The 18,840-nt window shown below is 42.6% G+C and overlaps 1 protein-coding gene across 17 annotated transcripts in view; it reads right to left on the reverse strand.

The window, feature by feature from the left end:
* The window catches only part of MYO18A (myosin XVIIIA), a 498,725-nt gene that overhangs the window by 17,494 nt on the left and 462,391 nt on the right, over positions 1–18,840 (reverse strand). For 13 of the 17 annotated variants that reach the window (XM_073616818.1, XM_073616817.1, XM_073616816.1 and 10 more), the window contains 2 exons: positions 17,274–17,396; positions 14,206–15,590 (listed from right to left, as the gene is read on the reverse strand). In XM_073616818.1, the coding sequence (XP_073472919.1) occupies positions 14,210–15,590; positions 17,274–17,396 (1,504 nt within the window). In that variant the 3' untranslated portion in view covers positions 14,206–14,209. The remainder of the gene's footprint in view (positions 1–14,205; positions 15,591–17,273; positions 17,397–18,840) is intronic. The other 4 variants (XM_073616822.1, XM_073616821.1, XM_073616820.1 and 1 more) reach the window with 1 other exon arrangement.

Genomic DNA, 18,840 nt, shown 5'->3' on the forward strand with positions numbered 1-18,840 from the left:
AAACTGAAGTATACATTTGCTTTTGCTTATGAAACATCTAGAAATGTTGATTACCTAAACCATAGATTTTGTTTTCTTCTCTTGAACAAAATTAGTGAACTTTCCTAGCCTTGAGTCTTATAACTGTATAACTGCTGCATAATGTTCCCTAATGCCCTGTACACACGATCGGACATTCCGACAACAAAATCCTAGGATTTTTCCCGACGGATGTTGACTCAAACTTGTCTTGCATACACACGGTCGCACAAAGTTGTTGGAAAATCCGATCGTTCTGAACACGGTGAAGTAAAACACGTACGTCGGGACTATAAACGGGGCAGTAGCCAATAGCTTTCGTCTCTTAATTTATTCTGAGCATGCGTGGCACTTTGTGTGTCGGATTTGTGTACACACGATCGGAATTTCCGATAACGGATTTTGTTGTCGGAAAATTTTATAGCAAGCTCTCAAACTTTGTGTGTCGGAAATTCCTATGGAAAATGTGTGATTGAGCCTACACACGGTCCGTCCTCTAACTGCAAGTCTCATGGGATTAGTAGTGAGATTTGGTGATGTCCCCTACTGTGCTGCTCACCCTTTGCTATTCACTCCTTGCTGGAGAGAAAGCTATACCTGAGGACCTGCAGTTTAAGGATCTCCCTGCTTTAGTCATTCTCTGGATGCATGCTCTTGCGCATCTTTCCTTAAATATTATCCTATTGGTCATCAGATCATAAGTTATCAGGGGGGCATCTCTGAAGCAATGGAGAAAATAACAGCTTCAGTAAGCCTATGGGCAAAACTGGTGATTAGTCATTTCCCCTCTAGTTACCTTCTTTCTTTTTTGCGGAGCAGCTTCGACAGTACAGGTCCTTTTAAAATCATCAGTTATAAAGGTAACTGAAGAGAAAGGAAACTATTTCCCATTCCCTATGTGTAATCAACATATAGTGTGGATGTGAATGCGTCCACTGTTGAATTAATTACATTATGTGGAATGGCTACAAGTCACAAGTAGCCTACTCTAGCCTTTTTTAACCAAAGTGCCCAGGTACTCTGGGGTGCCTTCAGGTTTCTTCAGGGATGCCTTGGGAAAATGTCTCAAAATTGCCCAAAAACTGTATACAAGTCAGCTGGTGGATCAAAACCGGCCTTTTAGTTATGCAAAGCCACAGATTTTCATTGTGCACCATTACAATATTCTAGCCGCTGGCATCCTAACAACCAATGATGTTATCGGTCCGCTCCTTGTCAGCACTGGGATCACATTAGCTGTAGTCAGTACCAGTGTGCAAAGGTGTATTTGCTTTGGAAAAATAAATCGCCTCCAACATTGGGTGTCCTATGTGTGTGAATGTTGCTGCATCATGTAAAACTCCTTTTTTACATTTTAGAATGGGGTGTCTTGATGTGCAGCATTTTGGAGGGTGCCTAGACTAAAGAAAAGGTTGAGAAACACTGACCTATTCCTTCTACTGTAGGCTCAAAGCTTTGTACAGAAAATCTCAAACAAAACATCTAAAAAACAAAGAGCCACACAAAAAAAAAAAAAGTTTCTAAATAAAAGTTGGTAACTTGGAGCTCCCCTTTAAATTGTTTAGTATAGGCCTGACCGGTAAATACCGGTACTAAAATGAGTTTTTTCATGATTTAAACATATTTGGATTTCTTAGTTACAGGATTCATTATTTGGTGATGCATCAGACTATTTCCTTTTAATTCTTTACTGTACTGGCAGGGTTGTTTTAATAGCAGAAAAGTATATATCTGGCTATGATCCAATTTCTTGGCATTCATTTTTGGAGAACCATGGAGTAATGGATTTTCTCCTCTATGAGCATGATTCACTTAATAATAAACCTTTGCTTCAGGTATTATTGTACAGTTTGAAATAACCAAATCAACAAGACTACAATAATGGAATTCTACAGTAATGATCAATGATCAGCTTAGTATTATAGGAGTGGGGCATTATTTATACTTTTACATGTGCAGACCACAATAGCAATTATTGAAGGATGACATGAACTTTGTCTACAGCAAAAAAAAAAAAAAATGCACTGTCAACAAATTTGAATAGCAAAGGTAAAAACAGCTCAGCAAATATACAAGCCATTCACCAATCAATGTAAACACTTTAATAAAAGAAAACTGCAACTTTTCAGTTCCAGAGATGAAACCTGATGAATACTCTCATTTGTCTTAAGGAGGCCTTACACAGATAATACAAATTATGGATAATCTGCAATAAATTTGAAACTGTAGGAACAAAATATGCGCTTATGAGCATAAGAAGTGTTTATTATTTCAACAGTCAAGTACACTGGATAAAGCAACTTTTTAGTAGGTTCCAATGGCTGCGGTGAACTACGTAATCTGGATAGATCTCCATCTACCTACTGTTATTTCTTGCTCTCGCTGAGTTTTGTGGTGAAATATCTCCTCCACTAACCCAGATTTCTCACAACTTTTTGTGACAGCATTAGCCTTTGAAGAAAAAATAAAGACTGCATTCAACGCAATTTTTTTCTCTGCATGTAGCAGTACATCATACACTAGGAGGTGGAACCACCCTAAAGAAAACACAGTCAGCAATTAAAATCTGACAGAGATGGTAATCGTTCCCCACTCTATCCAACAAAAAAAAATAGGATTTTTATAACAGCTTACCTGTAAAATCCTTTTCTTGGAGTACATCATGGGACACAGAGCATTAAGTAATTATTTAATGGGTTATAGGCCACCTTCAGGTGATGGACACTGGTATACCCAATCCAGGAAGTTCACTCCCTATATAACTCCTCCTCCTTCCAGGAGCACATCAGTTTTTGTAGCAAAGCAATATACTTAAATCCCAAAAAGGAGGGGAGGGACCTCTGTGTCCCATGATGTACTCCAAGACAAGGATTTTAAAGGTAAGCTGTTATAAAAATCCTATTTTCTTTATCATTAATCATGGGACACAGAGTCTTAAGTAATTACTTAATGGGACATCCCATAGCAATGCTACTTGAGGGGAGGGAGACACAACCCGGTGGGTACACCCAGACTTGAGGACCTACTGCCTGCAGCACACTGCGCCCTAAGGCGATATCCTCATACCTCCTTACATCTACCTGATAAAATTTTGCCCATGAAGCACTAACCACCCTGGCAGAGTGTGCCTTAACTTAACACTATATGACCATATAGTGTGACCAAACCCCCGTATTTTTTGAATATGTTCAGGTGTTTTTAACTAGCCTTGCAGGAAATGTCATTCTTGAATGTGTGCGCTGTAAAATATTTTGTACTCTTTGTAGGTCTTATAGCAGCACCATCCTGAATTTAAATGCATTGTAGGGTGTGCCCCCCAAATATGTTTTTGTATATTGTAATAGATCTTGACCAGGTTTTTTGGGCTGGAGCACCCCTCCCCCTCCTCATTACCTCTTATTTAGTGGCCACCGGTGCATAGGATGTATCCCCTTCAGTTCTCCCACATAGAGGAGTTCAGCTCCCATGGTTGAGACAAAGGATCTTCCACTCTATTACTAGAGTAGGACCCACTAATTCGGGGTACTTTGTCGCAGTAAGTGGGCTTAGCACTATATGACCATATAGTGTGACCAAACTCCCGTATTTTTTGAATATGTTCAGGTGTTTTTAACTAGCCTTGCAGGAAATGTAATTCTTGAATGTGTGTTCTGTAAAATATTTTGTACTGTTTGTTGGTCTTATAGCAGCACCATCTTGAATTTAAACGCATTGTAGGGTGTGCCCCCCAAATATGTTTTTGTATTTTGTTTTTTTTAACTTGAAAAGGGGGAATCTTACCCCTTAAATTATAAGTTTGAACTATAACTTGCCGAATCTACTTAGCGACAGTGGATTTTGACTCTGCCTGTCCTTTCTTAGGACCCTCTGGCAGAATAAATAAGAGATCAGTCTTACGAATATGAGTAGTTGCCTTTAAATAGATTTCCATTGCTCTTACCACATCAAGAAAATGTAGTGACTTTTCTTCCCTGGAACATGGTTTTTGGAAAAAAAGATGGCAGGACAATATCTTGGTTCAGGTGAAAACTTGAAACCACTTTTGGCAAAAAGTCTGGACGAGGGCGTAACACCACTCTGTCCTCATGAAAAATCAAATATGGATCTTTACAAGAAAGAGCAGCAAATTCTGAAACCCTCCTTGCTGAGGATATAACAACCAAAATTACCAACTACCTTGTCAGAAGAAGGACTAGGGGAATATGTTGTATTGGTTCAAATGGCTGTTTTTGTAACACAGACAAAACTAAGTTCAAGTCCCAAGGGTACAAGGGAGGTTTGACTGGCGGATTAAGCCGCATCACCCCTTGCATAAAACCCCCGGACTAAAGACTGTTTAGCAAGTGGTCTTTGAAATAAAACTGATAAAGCTGAGACTTGGCCTTTAATAGTACTCAAGGCCAATTTAATTTCTACCCCTAATTGTAGAAAGGCAAGAATTCTGCCTCGATTATATCTCCGAGGGTGCCAACCCTTGGATTCACACCAGGAAACATAAGCCCTCCAGACCCTATAATATAGAGTTCTGGAAGCTGGCTTCCTTGCATTAATCAGGGTATAGATAACTGACCTGGAAAGCTCACGTTTCTTCAGAATGTGGGTTTCAATAGCTAAGCCGTTAAATTTAGAGACCATAAGGTAGGATGGAATATCGGTCCCTGTGAGAGCAGATCTGGCCATAGTGGGAGGGACCATGGGCCCTCCACTGCCATCTTTATGATTTCTGCATACCATGACTTTATGGGCCATGCTAGTGCCACCAGAATTACCGGCTTTCTTTCCAGCTTGATCCTGCAAAGGAGGCAGCAACTGAATAGGGGGGAATACATAGATCAGTGAGAACTGATCCTACGGGGTCACCAATGCATCCGTTCCGCATGCGAGTGGATCCCTTGTTCTAGCCACAAAGTTGATTAACTGCATGCTGAACCTGGACGCTAGAAGATCTATGTCCGGAGTCCCACATCTTTGGCAAACAGCCCGAAAAACGTCGGGGTGAAGAGACCATTCCCCTGGGAATAACTGCTGGCAACTCAAGTAGTCTGCCTGCCAATTCTCTACTCTTGGAATGAAGACTGCCGATAGACACGGAACATTCCTTTCTGCCCAAGTTAGAATATGGTTCACCTCTCTCTGCATTGAGAGACTCTTGCTGCCCCCTTGGTGATTGATATAGGCCACAGCTGTGGCATTGTCGGAATGGATCCTGACAGGACAATCCTGTAACCTGAAAGTCCAGGCCTTTAGAGCCAGACGCACTGCCCGAATCTGTAGGATATTGATAGGCAAGGTTCTTTTGGCTCTTGACCACTGTCCCTGAACAGTTGTCTTTTCTAGTACTTCTCCCCAGCCTTAAAGGCTGGCATCTGTCGTTACCACTTTCCAGACAGCTGGTCTGAAGGATTTTCCTTTCAGCAGATTCTGAGTTAGTAACCAGCAACTGAGGCTTTGTGACACCCTAGGGGACAGCCGCATTGGCAAGTCTAAAGCTTGAATCATTTTGTTCCAAGAGGACAGGATACTGTTTTGAAACAGTCTTGAATGGAACTGGGCATAGGGAACTGCTTCGAATGAAGCCACCATGGTTCCTAGCAACCTCATGCAAAGGCGAATGGAGGGATTGCCTTTTGACCTGACCATCCACACCAGCTCTCTTATGGAGTTGATCTTTGCCGGAGGCAAGAACACCTTTTCCTGGGCTGTGTCTTTGATCAGACCCAAGTACCCCAGTCTATTAAGCGGTATTAAGGAAGATTTCTCTAGGTTGAGAATCCAACCCAAACTTTCCAGGTAACTGGTTGTAATGCGTACGCTTTGCTCCAAACGAGCCACCGACTGGTCTATTAGCAATAGATCGTCTAGGTACGCTACGACTGTTATGCCCTGTGCCCTTACCCCGGCTAGAGGTGGGGCCAGCACTTTTGTGAACACCCGGGGTGCTGTGGCTAGCCCAAAGGGCAGGGCTACAAACTGGAAATGCTGCGGTTCTAACACGAACCGCAGAAACCTTTGGTAATATTAGGAACATGTAGATATGCATCCCTGATGTCGATAGATGCCAGAAGTTCTCCTCCTAGAAGGGTAGAAACTACTGACCTGATCGTCTCCATTCGAAAGGAGCGGATCTTCAGGAACTGATTTAGATTTTTTTAGATCTAGAATGGGTCTGACATCTCCATTTGGTTTTGGTACCATAAAAAGATTTGAATAAAACCCCAAACCTTGCTCTTTTGTGGGAATCTGTATGATCACCCCTTGAGATATTAATCGGTCTAGTGCCTGAAACAGAGATTGTCTTTTCTCTGGATCTTTGGGAATGCTTGACGTCAGGAAATGAGACGGTGGAAAGTCCCGAAATTTCAGCTTGTACCCCAGCGTTACCAATCTGTCCTGAACTTCCTCTTGCCAGACTTCTGAAAACTGCAGAAGTCTTCCCCCCACCATGGTGAGGGGGTTTGCCTCTTCATGATGAAGCTTTAGGATTCTGCTTTGCAGGTTTCCGACCCCAGGACTTCTTTTGAGCCTGGGTCTGACCCTGAGGTTTTCCTCTAAAGTCTGACGGCGGAGGCCGTCGCCACTGTCTAGAGGCAGAAGCCCCTGGTGCAGGGGAAAGAGCCCGTTTAAATGAAGGGCGATTATACTTTCTTTTGACTGGCAAAAGAGTGTTTTTCCTGCTAGAAATTGTTAGGATATATTTGTCCAAATCTTCTCCAAAAAGCCGCTCTCCATGAAAAGGAAACCCAGTTAGGAGAATTTTACATGGTGCTTCGGCTGACCAATTTTTTAACCACAGGATTCTAATTCTAGGCATATGTACAAGCATAAGCGTAAGGCGGGACGCCTGGTGAATAGAATCTTTAATGGCATCTATGGCAAAGCATAATGCCTTTGGTAGTTCAGCCAATTCCTGGGCTTATTGTGCAGGAACCGCTTTAAGGGTCTGTCTAACTTGGTCCTTTAGGGATTGACAGACGCCTATTGCAGCAACTTTTTATCTGTTGGATCTTTAAGCTTTTGTGCATTGGCTACAGGACAAGTTAGGCTTTTATTTACACTGGAAATCGTAGCGTCAACTGCTGGTACTTTCCATTTTTTGGAGAATTTCTCCTCCAGCTGATAAAGAACGGAAAATGCTAGTCCAACGGACAAAAACCAACGCTAGGGCAGCTATTGGCTACTGGCTATCAACTTCCTTATTTTAGTCCGGTGTACGTCATCACGTACGAATCCGGACTTTGGTGTGATCGTGTGTAGGCAAGTTCGTTCGTTAAAAAGTCAGTCGGACCAGTCCGGTCGAAAAGTCCGCCCGTGTGTACGCGGCTTTAGGAGGAAGAAAATGCTTATCCGGGTGATCCCATTCAGCAAAAATAAGCTGTTCTAATAATGCATGGACAGGAAACGCATGCAAAGGCTGAGAGGGTTTTAAGGAACCCAAGGAAGAAACCGAGCTTTCAGGAGACTCCGTAAGGGGTAGCATGAAAGTAGAACGAACCATCTCCGTAAGAGATTGTATCAGCAGTTTCTCAGATTGTGCGGCTAAAAAAGGTTCATCTACCGTTGTTTCCTCCGCAGAGGAATCATCGGTTTGTTTTTCCTCCTGACCGCCTGAGGGTAACACCTCATCCTGTGCCCACTGTTCCCCTTGCAAGGGGTCTGAAGTGGGGGAGGGGGGTCTAGCATGCTTCCTATCCATTTGAATGGAGGATGCGATTAAAGCCGCTAATCTTCCTTCCAGACCCTGCAGGGTGGAGGAAAGGGCATCTTCAGTCACGTATACAGGGGCTGAGATGTGAGAAGCAGTTGCACCATCAATTTGTTCCAATGGCTCACCCTAGCTTGCCATAATTGGTAATTCAGGCGAGGATGACAGCATGGAAATGCGACTCGAGAGCCTAGCGCCTGGGGGTGAAACCTTTGGTACCTTTTTGGTCTTAGTGGTGTCTTTCTTAGCAGGTCCTAAGCACAAAAACAGAGGCACTATACAATTGCACTTAATCGCTGAATATAGTCATGACATTAAAAGCCGCTATAAAGTTCAGCCTAGTGCTGGGAAAAAAAGTGTCCTTCCTATATCAGGAATGCCAGTTTGCAACCCTCATGTGTCCTACAGCTCCTGTGTCCCTGTGTGCAGACTGTTTGTTTCCTCCTTGTCAGCCAAGAAGAGACTGTCCCAGCTGTGGTTTTATTGTCTTAGCCTGCCATGCATCCTCGTGGACGTTCAGGGCGCTGCGCTTAGGCCCACCCCGTTTCATTTTTAAAATGTTCACCACGCTTGTTCGCGATGGCTTTCGGGTCTACAGACACAACACGGGGGGTGGGGGGGTGGAGGAGAGGCAGAGCCCTGTCAGCTGCAGACATAGAAAAAACAATATAGCAGTAACAGAAAACAGTAATCGCGGGACCTCCACAAAACCCGCAGCGGGGGGGGGGGGGGTAATGTAAGGGGGGTATAGCGCTGATGTTCCCCTAATCCTCTGGTCCCTTCAGGGGGGAGAAAGAAAGCATTTGGCAGATTTATAAACGTGAGAAAAATCCCCCTGCACATGATGCTGTGACCACACAGAGACTGACTGAGCTTTACAGTGAAGACAACAGATTAACCACTTGCTTACTGGGCACTTAAACCCCCCTCCTATCCAGACCAATTTTCAGCTTTCAGCGCTGACTCATTTTGAATGACAATTGCGCGGTCATACAACATTGTACCCAAATGAAATTTTTATCATTTTTTAACCACAAATAGAGCTTTCTTTTGGTGGTATTTGATCACCTCTGCAGTTTTGACTTTTTGTTAAAAAAATGTAAAAAACTGAATTTTTAATAAAAAAATTTTTTTTTTATATTTTGTTATAAAAAATTTAAAACAGGTCATTTTTCTCCTTCATTGATGTACGCTGATGAGGCGGCAGTGATGGGCACTGATAGGCGGCAGTGATGGGCAGCACTGCTAGGTGTTACTGATTGGCACTACAGGTGGGCATTGATAGCTGGCACTTGTGGGCATTAATAGGTGGCACTTGTGGGCACTGTTAGGTGGCACTGATCAGGCAGATGTGCCTCTTCCACTTCGGGACCGATGTCCCTCACATCCGAGCCGGTGATCGTCTTTTTTTTTTCTACTCACGCTGTCAGCGTGAGTAGAAAAAAAAAAAAAAGGTTACGGATCTTTTGTTTACATCATGTGATCAGCTGTCATTGGCTGACAGCTGATCACATGGTAAGGCGCCGGGACCGGCCCCTTACTTGGACCGGTGATCACCCGAGTCTCAGTGACTCGGTGATCACAGCGCGCTCAGCGCGCGCCCTGCGGGGTGTGTGCACAGGGGAGGCCGTCATATGACAGCCTCCCGGGAATTCAGGTCCGCGCTGTGCCGTCATTCGGCCAAAGCGCGGATGTGAAGTGGTTAAGGTATGTGCATAGACTCCCTCTAGTGGAGAATTAAGGCATGACAACATTTTTTCCCTAATAGAAGAATACATAGGTAGATTTTTCAGTTCCCAAGTTTCTTCCCTTACCTTATCCCCACCGCAGGATTTGCTGAATTAACAGACAATCCAACCTTCACCCATCATGGTGGGCTGCGTTTAGCAAACCTTCAAGGACCAGGTCCCTTGATATTGGGGTTCCACTCCCTTGGACCTGTAAAAGCACCCCACCAGGAAAGCTTTAGGTAATGTAGCAAGACCTAAGCCCTGGGTCCCGGGGTCCAGCCCTACAAAGAGAGGCGTTACAGGCAAAAACCTTGTGCTTCGGATACGAGGCCCCAGGTACCATCCACTTAGGCCTCAGTGGCACTTTGATGGATCTGGTCTATGGAGGCTATTAAAATTCAGCATGGATCCCTCCTGGGGCTCCTCAGAGCACATCTTCACTCGTAACCAATACCTTAGACACTGGCAAAAAAAACTGATGTGCTCCTGGAAGGAGGAGGGGTTATATAGGGAGTGAACTTCCTGGATAGGGTATACCAATGTCCATCACCTGAAGGTGGCCTAAAACCCATTAAGTAATTACTTAAGGCTCTGTGCCCCATGATGTACGATAAAGAAAAATTGCTTAGAGTTGACAATTCAGTTTAACAGGATATTCCTTACATAAGGAATTAGAAAAGAAATGGTGTCCCTCTATGTCTTGAAGCAAAACTTCAGTAGAAAAATAAAAGTCCAGTAAAAGTTAAAATAACAGAGAGCAACTTTGGCTGTGATACTTACCTTCAAGTCTGTCACTGTTCTTTACAGAAACTCCTTTTTAACACTAGATGCAGTTCATCTTCTGGGTTAAATGAAGGTCATTCAACCTACTTCTGGTGAGCCAAGTCTTTCATGGACCCACCTCCTGGGTTGTGTCTTCATGCCAGCCTGGGCGCAAAGTACATTATTTTGTTTGCATGTCATTACATCAGTGACATTCTATGCTGCATTAAGGACTGCCAACCACTGCTGGAGACCTCACCAGACCAGCAAAACAGCCCTAACACTAGATGGAGTTGTTCTTCTGGGTTAAATAATGGGCACAGACTTCACCAGGCCAGCAAAAAAAAGCCTTGGGGGAAAAGTTTGCATAGACAGTAAAAAAAAAAAAAGGAAATACGCTACAGTTTATCTAATTTCCTATGGTGCTTAGTTACTGCTTATGTTACCCTATATTTTGCAACACAGGCAGAAAATATTGCCTTCAAATGGAGCATATTCTCACATATGTCATGGAGAATGTTAGAAAAAAAAAAAAAAACGTCAACATGTGTTTATGGATGCACTGCCCTACGAGACCTGTTAGAGTAAACGCAGCGCAGCACATCTGTATGGCAACTCGCATTTTCCCAAGTGTTGCCACATGCATTATGGTGTGCGCAAACCCTGAGCTACCACTGAATTTTTTGAATAACAGAAGTTTCATAACGGCTGGGGGAAATGTATTGGAGAAACAACATGCCCCTTGCTATTAACCAAAGTAGATGGGAACTTTCCAAGTTCCAACTTACTTGGAAAACACTTTTAAAGTCAATCTGTGCAGAAAAAGAAACAATAGGTTCACAGGCTCGCTCTCCCCCCCAGCTATACATATTCTCCTTTTTCTTTGCAGAACCTTACCTGTGTAAGCCATGAGATGAGAACGGGTGGAAAGTGGGAGAACGGGTGGGGGGAAAGTGGGAGAACGGGTGGGGGGAACGTGGGAGAACGGGTGGGGGGAACGTGGGAGAACGGGTGGGGGGAACGTGGGAGAACGGGTGGGGGGAACGTGGGAGAACGGGTGGGGGGAACGTGGGAGAACGGGTGGGGGGAACGTGGGAGAATGGGTGGGGGGAAAGTGGGAGAATGGGTGGGGGGGAAGAGAGAGAACGGGGGGGGGGGGGAGAGAGAGAACAGGGGGGGGGGAGAACAGGGGGGGGGTGCATACAGGGCACAAAAATCCATTTTCAATAATTCTGCTATGCATATTGGAAAATTCTAGCAATCTTTTTCATAGTTCTCAAAAGCACAAAGAGCATGCTCAGTTCTGGTGATTGGACGGAGCAAACCCTCATTAATGTTTATGTACCAAATGTGCAGCTAAGAAAAATTCTAAAAATTACTACAGAGAGTGTGACGTCTAATTATATAGAATGTATGCTCATACACAAATTTCCTGCTGTGTGGAGGACAGGTTCACTTTAATACTGTTATTTGAGAGGAGGAAGCTTCATCCATCTTGGAATGGAAAGGGTTACACAGCAAGGTGCTAGATTGCCGCAAAAAGACCATGGATAATAAAACAGGCGACAAGAACTGCAAACTGCTCCCGCTGTGCAGATTAATTTTCAGTCTGTTCACTCACTAGCTTCCTTGACAGAAAGAGCTACACAATGCTTAGCAGAAGTACTATTTTCAACAAATATGTATAAAGGGATATTTGCATATCTGTGGATCACAAACCTCTTTTCAGGACTGGAAAGATTGAGGTCACTCAACAGGAGGTGCAAGAGCTGAACAGAACAGAAGCACAGCCTTTAAAATACAACTGTGCCCTAGGCTTGTGTTTTTTTATGTAGTGTGGATTTCCAGGACTGGCTCAATGTAAATGTGCAGTCTGTTTCACCTTAGAAATTCTTTTCTCAAGAACATCTATACAGTAAATATATGGCATTACCAACACACATCCTAAAAATATAGTTATATCTATCTGTCACATTTCTTACAAAAGTTGATATTGAAAGGCTGCAGTGCTGGAACTTTCTCGTCTATGCAGCCTGTTTTAGCTGCCTGCTGGGCACCAACTTATTTCTAGGACAAAACATATAATGAGCACTGCCTCCTTGAATGTTGATTTCCCATGCTGCTGCTCCTCTCATCTCTCTCTCTCCCTAGGCTAATTAAAAAGCGGGTGGTCACTACCTAAGGTCTTGCAGGACAAGTATCCCCTGTATAAACCAAAAGACAGTTTTGGATAGAGTGGAGGAATTTAGAACCCCTGTCAGTTTTTATTGCTGCCTGTGCCCCATTAAGGAGATTCACCCTCTCTATTCATCATATTTACTATTATCATTCAAAAGTTAAAAAAGTAAACGTAAATCCCAAATTTTGGGTTATCCCCAGAAAAGTAATGGGAGGGGAAATCTTCTAATGGAGACACTAGTTCTGGTGACCTGGGGGTCCCAAAGGAATCCCCATTATTTGCAGGGATTTCACTTTCACTTCGTGCAAAAACAGGGAGAAAGGTTGGTGTCACGGAAGTCGGCTAAAACATAGTTTTATTAATGCAGGCGAAAAACAAAAAATTCAACGTTTTTTGGCCATCAGGCCTTAATCATGGCTGTAACGGGAGGGCCCGTGGAACTCAGAATCCCTTGGAAAGTAGGGGATGTCCTTGTTTCAGCTCCCCATATACATCTTATGTCTAAGTCACCCTGTGCTATCCTGGCACAGGGTGAGTGAGAAAATATATCTTGGACTACTTAAAATGGGACAGTAATATTTGTCCACAATATCTCCCAGGATGTATGTAGAGACTATTATTGGTTTGGTTGATTCTGAACTCAATCTGTTAATTGAGTGAGCTGATCACATTAGCCTCCAGGACTGGCTAGGAGACAAACTGTTGATGACTAGGCTGAGGAGGGGGGGGAGATTGTTGTTTGTATTGTTAATTGTAATTAGCTCCAGCTATTGTGTTTATACTACTGTGTGAAGCTCGGTGCCCACAAGTCTGTCATCTGGTCTGGGTAAATTTTTTTGTAAATTAGCTCATGTTAATTAGGTTAGCTTTGAGTCAGCCTGCTGTATAAATGTGTGTGAGATCTCAAATAAAGAGTTAGTCCTGATGTACTCCAAGACTGGTGTTGTCTAGTTCTTGGGGGTTCCTATAGCCAGATCCATTGGACTCGTGTTCCAGAACTTAGGAAGCGGTATACTGACGGAAGCACTCAAGCAGAGTAAGGGACGTTCCGTGACAATGGCCTATGATTAAGGCCTTATGATCGAAAACACATGGCTTTTTTGACTGTTATTCACCTGCATTAATAAAACTATGTTTTAGCCAACTTCCATGGCACCAGCCTTTCTCCCTTTTTTGCACCGATTGCACATGGAGGTTTGCAGAAACTTCCCAGGCTGAGTGCTGTGTTCTTGAAGCTGAGGGGCATTATACAGGAGGTAGTAGCTTGGATGCACCTGTTCAATTTCCTATAACTTCCTGTTTGGCTATGGGACAGGAAGTGAAGTAAAATCTCTGCAATGGGACACAAATCGCAAAAAAATAAAAAATAATCAGACAGGGATTGTAACCCTTGCTCTATCCAAAATGAAAAAAAAACTTTTTGCCTATAGTTCTACTTTAATTTTCGACTGGAGTGTTTCTCACCAGCTTCCATTGTTGTGCAAGTGTGCATCTAAAAGTATTAAATTAGGAACTTTAATGTGCAAACTTAGTATTGCATATTGGTGTATAATGTACTTCAGATGCTATGAAGATGCTCAAGGCTTTCAAAATGTTAACTACAACCACAGACAATTTCACAATAACTGCACTTTTGGCACTCTAGCACCAGATGAGCCAATCCAATTTTAAAACAAGGGACAGAATGCTGCAAATGTGAATGTAAATTACAACACAGGCTGTTAAAACAACTCAATCCAAATGTCACCCTGAGTTAATGTTAGTAATCCACACCGTTCAGAGCATGCTAGATCACTCACAAGCAAAACACCTACTGCATTAATCACTTTCTGGCCGGTATAAATATTTCATCATCAGACTGTCAACCTGCTTCTTCCTCTTCTTATCCTCCTTCTTTACCTGCTTACTGTTTTTCTCATCTTTTTTGTCACCTTGAAGGTCTTCTTCAACTAGGTCCCTATTTTTCGGCCCTTTTTTCACACTACCCCCACTACGATATGACACTGTAGAACCAGATGAGGAGTCAGACTCAGATGATGAGGATGATGACGAGGTATCAGATTCTTTCTTCTTTGACTTCTTCTTGGATTTCTTGGAGCGCTTTTTAGAACTCTTCTTTTTGCGATTGTCCTCAGATTCCGAGTCAGAGCTACTTTTTCTAGCTCTGCTTTTCCTGCTTGCTGCCCGAGAGAATTCCATAGCTGAAGCTGACCTCTTGAGTCCAGAGGATGATTCTCCCTTTTCTCGGTGTAAGCTTTTTACACTCCGTACACTTTTTGAATCATCTTCATCATCAGAATCAGGATCAAGACTCTTTCTCTTGAACTTTATAGGCTTATAGCTCAGGACCTCATTGATTGCAGCCTCAAGATCCGGATCTAAGTAATTGCGATGAGACACTGGCTGAAGATCTCTGCTTTCCAGTTCATTGTCATCTGCGCCTGGTGTTCTTGCTTGGGGAGGTACAGAAAAACTACGCCCAGAATGCTGACTGTACAAAGAGCGACTATCACTAAATCCAACACTAACAGAGTCATCAAAATCATCTAAAGTGCTTCTGGCCATAGACATTCGAGTGTCTGATCGGCTTCCAAGAGTAGGGCTTTCCAGGCTAAAGTCAGAACGCCTACTAAGTGAGGGACTTACAGCTGACAAACCATTACGCGTCTCCTCTAATTTGGAAGTACTACGTCTTAGACTTTGGGGACTGGTAATACCAAAGCTCAGGGTTGATTTTGTGTCATCGTCATCTTCCAAACCCCGTCTACTAGATAGACGACTGGATACAACAGAAACTTTATCAAATTCAGGACTTGCAATTGACCACCTTTTGTCAAGTCCTTTCCTTGCCCTACTAGATGCCTCAGTAAATGCTTGAGAAACCATAGATGAGCGATCGTCCAAGTCTTCACTGCCCTGAGATTTTCTCCACGAACTCACTGATAATGTGTCATCAAGAACACTTCCTGCAGAATCTTTCGGAGCCTTTCGGAAAGATCTCTCTGGGGACTCAGGCCTTTCTTTCAGAGTTGAGAACAGTGAATCCTCATCACCTTTACCGCCTATTGAGTCTTTAATAACTGCTCTCTTTCTATAACTCAGTGAACTCATTACAGACATTGGCCTCTCCTCCAACTCTTTCCCTTGTTTGACTGGCTTGGCTTCCTTTCCTTCTTTTAAGTCTGTACTTTGGCTAGGTCTTAAGTTTTCAATATGTGTGGAATTTTGAAGGTGAAACAGAAAGTAGACAGAAAGAGTTAAAAATAAATGAAAAGTGAAGGGAAAAAGAAAAACGTAATATCTTTATAAACAGAGATGGAAAATAAAATGTAATGTAATGCAAAAAGAAGAAAAATATACAATCGTGTACATTAAAATTATAGAACTACGCAATTGTACCTATTATTAAACTTTTTTTGAGAACCATTGGAAAGATTATAACATTCTCATGCAAACTTTCTCAGGTCAAAGATTGAATATTACCAGTTGAGCCTAAGAATCTTGAGCTGGTTTTTACTAACAGAAGACTGTATTAAATGAGCTCCCAAAATGGATGATGCTACAAGTAACACAACACAGACAACCTAATCGAATCCTATTGACTAAATTATTTCTTTGGCCAGATGAAAGAATTAAGAGCTCATGGCAGCCCATTTGATCTCAACAATATGCCTTGAAAAATGAGTTTGGGGATATTGGCATCGAGTTGCAATGCTGTGGCCTGATACTAATTGCTCGGAAATGACTAATGTATAGCCTGATTCAAGCTGGCTAGAGAGCACCCTAAGTTATAAATTGTGATTGGTTTCCTGCTTAATGACGCACACAATTTGCTGATGACCCTCAGCAAAGGGATGCAGGCTGACATAAACATGCTCCTTCAAGAAGTCTTCCACATAGAGGGTCTGCTTAACGAGTGAAATAGACAATTACCACTGCAGATCTCTGGCACAACTCCCCAGCGTTCAGTACTTGATTTAGACATGGATCTCTAAAAAATAACTAATTGTATACCTGGCATAAGCAAATAATTTATTGCAAATGAAACAGTCAGCTCTTGGGTAAGGATATTTTCTATTTCTTTATGTGAAGCCAGCTGTCACTTTAGAATGTAAATCTTGGAGAATATGCAATTGTATTCATATTCAAAGACACAAATTTAAAAGGAGAGATTGAGAGACAGATGGCAAGTGAGGGTGAGAAGACTAAAACAGAACATTTAAAGGTAACCTACCCTGTGCCTTCTAAATGTGTCATAACACAGATGTGAAACTTAAGATGAGAAGATATACTTCTGATTCCAGATAAATTGGTATACATTATTTTGACTGCAGATTTTGTTTGGGATGGAAAGTAATAGAGGTTAACATTGTAAAAAATTGCATGTTGTCACTTCACTATTCACCAACGAAGCTGTACGTTTCATCAGATGATCTCCAGAACAATACAAACATTTTATAGCACATTCTTCATCCAATCAGAACATGAAGCCTATTTAAACCATTTTGGCATTTTAGGTTACATGTATGAGTGCTTTGGTTCATAGGAGAATTACACATTTAAACCATCATTATCAGACTTATAACATGAATGGCAGGAAGCCTGCCCCTAGAATGCATACAAATAAATGATCAGCTGTTGCTTAAACACTGCATCTAATTTTCTGGACCACCCCAATGTGACATCCTTGGACTGTCTGCATATAGACTGCACAGTTAAGCTCAGCACAAATAATCATTACCGGCATTTGCGGGTCAGAACTACCTGCCAAACGCCCCCGTTTAACCAACCGTTTGAACATATCCTTGGAGTATGTCACATTAAAGAAGCCCAGACATATTCAATTACAAGGAACCAAAATTTCACATTAACATTCACCAACCTTGAGCTCTTTAAACTGCCATCATCTGAGAAGGCTTTGGAAGAACCTTTGTTCTTAGACAGCCAGGACTTTACACCATCCACTCGTTCATCAAGCTCAGAATCTGCATCTGAATCTCCATCGCTGTTAGACAATAATATACAGTTCATTAGTTTAATTCCCCAAGATCATAAAGTATGGGCTATCTGCATTTACAAAGTTAGTTTATTTAAAAAGGTAAGGGGTAAGGACAGAGAAAAAGATAAGGATAGAAGAATGCAATCAAGGATTTATACGTTAGCCATTCCTGGATTTAGTATGATAAAAAAAACAATATATAACAGCAGTGATAATACTTGAGGAATGTTTCATTGCAGATTTTAGATTTTACTGTTAAGTATAATGTTCAGAAAAAAAAAAAAATTTTTTAAGTTACCGTCCAAATAGTCAATTCATTTTCTTGGATATATGGCATACACTATTGTTATTTGTATAGGTACATTTATTAAAGAGCACATTCAGAAACCGTTTGCTTGACTGAACCTTTGACCAGCTAAAAACGAGGACCATGTAACCTTTGGTCATACCCTGTGAACAGTGGCGGCTGTCTGCCGGTCGGTCCGGGACTTACCACACCTAGGTGGCAGGCAGTGGCTCTTGTTTCCTCTCCTCCATCCATCACGACGGCTTCCTTCCCTCCTCCTAGGCATCCAGTAGGATCGCCTGTCCTTTCAGCCAATGGGGTGATGGGTCTCAAGATCCGCTTCCTGATTGGCCAGGAGGAGGATCAGTGTTACAGTAACGAATATTCATTCGCTATTGTAACACACCTGGGTGATCTCGGTTCGCATTCTCTGCTCTCTGAGCCCACCCTATTTTGAAGCCTATTAAAGCCCCCCCAATTGGAATCCATGCATCTGGCGTCCTGCAAGGGGCCGGACGCATGGATGGGGGGGCGGCACCCATGCACCCTTAATGGACCCTTAATGGACGGGCCGCCCCTGCCTGTAAATATGGTCACAGTGTACCAGTGAACTGTGGCTCATTGATTGGTAGTTTTAATACATACTGCTGTATTGGGCTCCTTAAGAAACATGGAAATCAGCAATGTTGACCACCTCCAATTGTCATTTGCCAGGCTTAGTCAGAATCACTGATGCAGGACAAGTCTATAGATAGAGAGTTTTACACTTTTTGACTCCGATTCAAAATTACACACCCTCGTTTCATGCATTCTGGACTCTGGATATCTTTTCCTCTACATAGAAAATAATTACTGGGGCAGGTCTTCACAGTGGTGACAACAGTGATTGGCTAATCACAGTGCTTACATGAGAGTGAGTCGGTTTTCCTAGCTCCCGATCGCTAGAAAGAGACCCGGAGCTGTCAGTTATAGCCTGGTTTCAGTGCTGGGAGTGCGCAATCAAGCACGCTTCCAAACACAAGAGAGTATATATGCAGTGCCCAAGAATAAAGGCCGCTTCTATGATGCCTGATTTATGTGTTCCATGGTTGTAAATGGGTTAAGGTCATAAAAAATGCAATGACAGCATTTATAGTTCTTTTATGACAGTTTTTTGCTATTTTT

The sequence above is a fragment of the Aquarana catesbeiana genome, linkage group LG02 (assembly GCF_042186555.1).
Source record: "Aquarana catesbeiana isolate 2022-GZ linkage group LG02, ASM4218655v1, whole genome shotgun sequence".
Taxonomy (NCBI): Eukaryota; Metazoa; Chordata; class Amphibia; order Anura; family Ranidae; genus Aquarana; species Aquarana catesbeiana.